At 44.0% G+C, this 3,813-nt stretch overlaps 1 protein-coding gene across 1 annotated transcript; it reads right to left on the bottom strand.

Annotated features, from left to right (window-relative positions):
* Positions 1-1,091: 1,091 nt before the first annotated feature.
* Positions 1,092-2,465, bottom strand: FANCF (FA complementation group F). Its single transcript, XM_060606218.3, has one exon. It carries the CDS (start codon positions 2,380-2,382, stop codon positions 1,303-1,305), a length of 1,080 nt encoding a protein of 359 aa, XP_060462201.3. The 5' UTR covers positions 2,383-2,465; the 3' UTR covers positions 1,092-1,302.
* Positions 2,466-3,813: the final 1,348 nt, after the last annotated feature.

Here is a 3,813-nt window from a genome sequence, read left to right as displayed (position 1 = left end):
AACAAAAATTAACAAATTGCTCTTAAACTGAGTGATTGGGAATCACTCTGCCAGCTGTGGAGCATCTGGATAAACTCACGAAATTAGGTTCCTACAAACACTAGACAAATATTCTAAACTGTCCCCAAAGGGCCTCCACCAAGGGAAAAATGAGGAAGTTTAACTATTTTAAGCACTTCATTTAACATGAGGCAACTGTAACACCAAAGTTGTGATTTATTAACCTAGTTGATGACAGAAGCTGCTCTAAAATCTGGGTCTTCTAATTCATGTTTTGTTTCTTTTACCAGCAAATGCTCTATTAAACCCATGGGCATATATACGTATTTACTATACTTTAAGCAAAGTTTTTCCTCATCCTGAAGTCAGCGCTTTAAAGTACTGTTTGGTCTTTGAATTTCAGGGAGTAGTGATTTGCAGAAATGAGAAACAAACTTGCTGAACAACACAATTTCAATACAGGTTGAGGCTGATTAATTGGTTAGAATATTAAGTTAAAAAGGCCAAAGTCCAGGGTTTAAACTCCAAATAGCCCAGTTAGCTTTTTAGCTTTTAAAATGAATATATATACATATATATATGTATATATATATATATGTATATATATATATATACACATACATATACATATACACACACACATACCAACACATGTTGTTGGTTAAAGATTAAAGAAAGCTTTTCACTACTTGGGGGGCAGGGGAACCTAAAAAAGTAAGTTATACTGATAGAAAAAAAAGTGCTTTGTCACTTTGAAAACTACATTATCTTTTCAGCATTCGTAGAAATGAGCCTTTAATAAAATTTTTTTTAATGCTTATTTATTTTTGAGAGAGAGAGCAGGAGAGCAGAGAGAGACACAGAAGGGGAAGTGGGCTCCAGGCTCTGAGCTGTTAGCACAGAGCACGAGGAGGGGCTCGAACTCAGACAGCAAGGTCATGACCTGAGCTCAAGTCGGAGGCTTAACAGACTGGGGCCCCAGGCGCCCCAGAAGTGAGCCTTCTAATATGCAAACTATTGTTAACCTCATGGCTTTAAGGTACTTGCAATGTCACTCCTGTATCCACAAAATCCATGACAACACGAGGCAGTTACTTTGCACAATTGTAATTGTAAATTATAATTCCGTCTATTACAAATTAGCACCTAAAATACTATTTTGGACACATGAAAGTACAGATCTGGTGCAAGCACTGGAATTTTAATTTGGTAAACCATACATTCAAGTAATAACAAAACATGGCCCAAAGTGAACTGGCGCCCGGTCTGAGACCTAAAACTTCTTTTTTCCTAAGTGCGATATCATGACCCACACCCAAGAGCTAACAACAGGTCTGTCCAGATGCTGAGACCACGGACTTGAAAATCTCCATCCTTCGCCTTACAGGACTCCAGGGCAGCTAGAACGTCATCTTTCAGAGGTGGGGGGGCCTGACAGAGGCTTTGAAATTTGCCATACAACTCCTCCCAGGGCACATGTTGGGACTCAGTTCCAATCCAAATGCCTTTCTGAAGGTCGTAGTGCAGATGTCGGGCCCAGTCTGCGAGCAGACCCAGATAGACCCGGGAGAGCTCTGGGTGGCGGCCTGCCACCGAAGTTAAAAGCCCGGCTGGGAGGTTACGGCAAAAGGCGGCCATGACATCCGACTTCGTCAAAAGCCAACGGACCAGCTCCTGATCCCCGTCTGCGAGCGTTTTGGGGGTTCCCGGTTCCAGCTCCTCTTCTTGGGGCCGGGGAGACGACGGGGGGAGCAACAGCGCGGCCGCTATCACCCTCAGAAAGTTGTTCTGAGGCAAGCGCTCCCACAGGATGCTGAGAAACCGGCTAGGGCCCTCGGCTTCGGCCTTCGGCACCTCTCGCAGACGCGCCAGCAGCAGCTCTGCCTGGGTCTTCAGCACTGAGTCCTCCTCAAGCACCGAGTTCTCTCCGTAGCCGCTGAGGCGCAGCAAGTGGACAGCGGATCGGCGGCGGGCGAGGCGGGCCAGGCTGCCTTGGAGCGTCTCCGGGTCGGCGTCCGGGACGCCAGGGCCCGGAAAGAGCTCCTGCAGCAGGTAGTGATAGGCGGCATCCCCCAGGGCCCGGTTCTCTAGCAGGCGCAGAGACAGCAGGAGGTCACAGCGCTCCAAGGCCTGGAAGTTCGTCAACCCAGGGACTGGAGAGGACCCAGAGCCGCCCTCCAGTCTCCACTGGTTTTGCAACCGCCGTTCCAGAGCCATGCGAATGCGGACATGGCGTCCAAAGCGCCTATAGACGTGGCGCAGGTAGCGAGCCCACTGCAAGGCCCTGCGCACTGTCGCGGGGTCCCAGGTCCTGACGTGGGTCGTGCGGGAGACCGCCAGCACCTCGGAGAAGCGCTCAAAGTGCTGTAGGAGCGATTCCATGGGGGCGTGCTTACTTCCGCGTTCACCTTGGAGACGCCGACTCTCTGCGTGCCGATTGGAGCGTCTGTGTAAGGATACGCCTCTCTACAATGCTATTGGATAAAGTCCCTGTCGATATGACAAGGACATTCATCCGGGTACTTTGACCCTGGGAAATTTAAACTGGAGAAAAGGCCCCGCGGTTTTACTTATGCCACTAAAGTTAAGGAGGGAGGGGGTGCAAATGTGGGGTGTTCAAAACAGAGTTCCCTGCGTCACGTGCGAGATACCGTTAGTCGCGAGAGTCTCCATGCTTCTTTCACTTTGGAAATAAGCCCAAGTAGAAATTTCTTGAGCTTGGCCTGAGATGGTCTTTGCTAAGGTTTATTGGGTAATGCCAGACATGCTGTTAAATATTAAATGAAATCTTTAGTTCAATTCAGCTTAGTAAAAAATGTACTGACCACCAATTAATTAATGCCAGGCACGTTCTTAAATTCTGGGCCTTCACATTGTTATTTTGCTATTAGAGCTGAAGCCCAGATTAACTGAAGCAAACAAAAAACTTCAATACTTGTACTTTTAAATTTTTTTAAAGAATTTAAATTTTTATTAGAAAATTGCACTTTTTTTGTTTTCGTTATTCCCATGGCAAAATAGCTTAGTTGACTTTCATTTCACACAAATAACTGAGCAAAATGACAGTTAAGACACTATGACAGAAATATATTTGACTAAGATTGTGGGAAGAGAGGGGAGAGGAAGAAGGATTCAATTCTGGAATGTCATCTGGATTATTCACTCATTTATGCATTCAAAAAATACTTGCCAACTTCTTAGAGGTTGCATTGTGTAAATACGACAGTTTCTAACTTACTGATGTTGGTGACATAATTCATTTAAGCTGAATTTCTTTACAGTCCTAAAGACACTAGCCAACACTTTTAATTTAAGTAAGCAGAACTGATGTTTCCTTTTCTTTTGTTTTAACAAAAAGGGGAAGAGAAACAAATTTAAGAGGGGGAAGAGTCATGTTTTATTAAAATGAACATTCCCACACTTTTTTTTTTTAATGAATAAATAAAGCAGTGGTGCTTATGCTGTTAATTCAGTTTTATTTTTTTGGTATTTTTTAGCCCACATTCTTTTGGTCTTGAAGTATTACTTGATTTTATGCTAAGGATACCGTATCCTGAAATTCTTTGTATTGGCTACTAGAAACTTTGAGCCCAGTGTGCAGGCTGCCTTTAGAAAATGTACAGACTTCACTAATTCACTCATTTATTTATGCTTTTATGAAGAGTACTTATTACATCACATCCTGTAAGATACTAAGGATTTAGTGCTAAAGAAAATCAATGTGACCCTTGTCCTGGTGGAGGAGTTCATCTCCTCACTTTTGAGAGTGATATTAAACAAATAGCCTCAAATGTGGTAAGGAAGATATAATGG

Source organism: Panthera onca, chromosome D1 (assembly GCF_046562875.1).
Source record: "Panthera onca isolate mPanOnc1 chromosome D1, mPanOnc1 haplotype 2, whole genome shotgun sequence".
Lineage (NCBI taxonomy): Eukaryota > Metazoa > Chordata > Mammalia > Carnivora > Felidae > Panthera > Panthera onca.
Note: the sequence above shows the minus strand (reverse complement) of the source record. Positions and strands in the feature narration are given on the sequence as shown.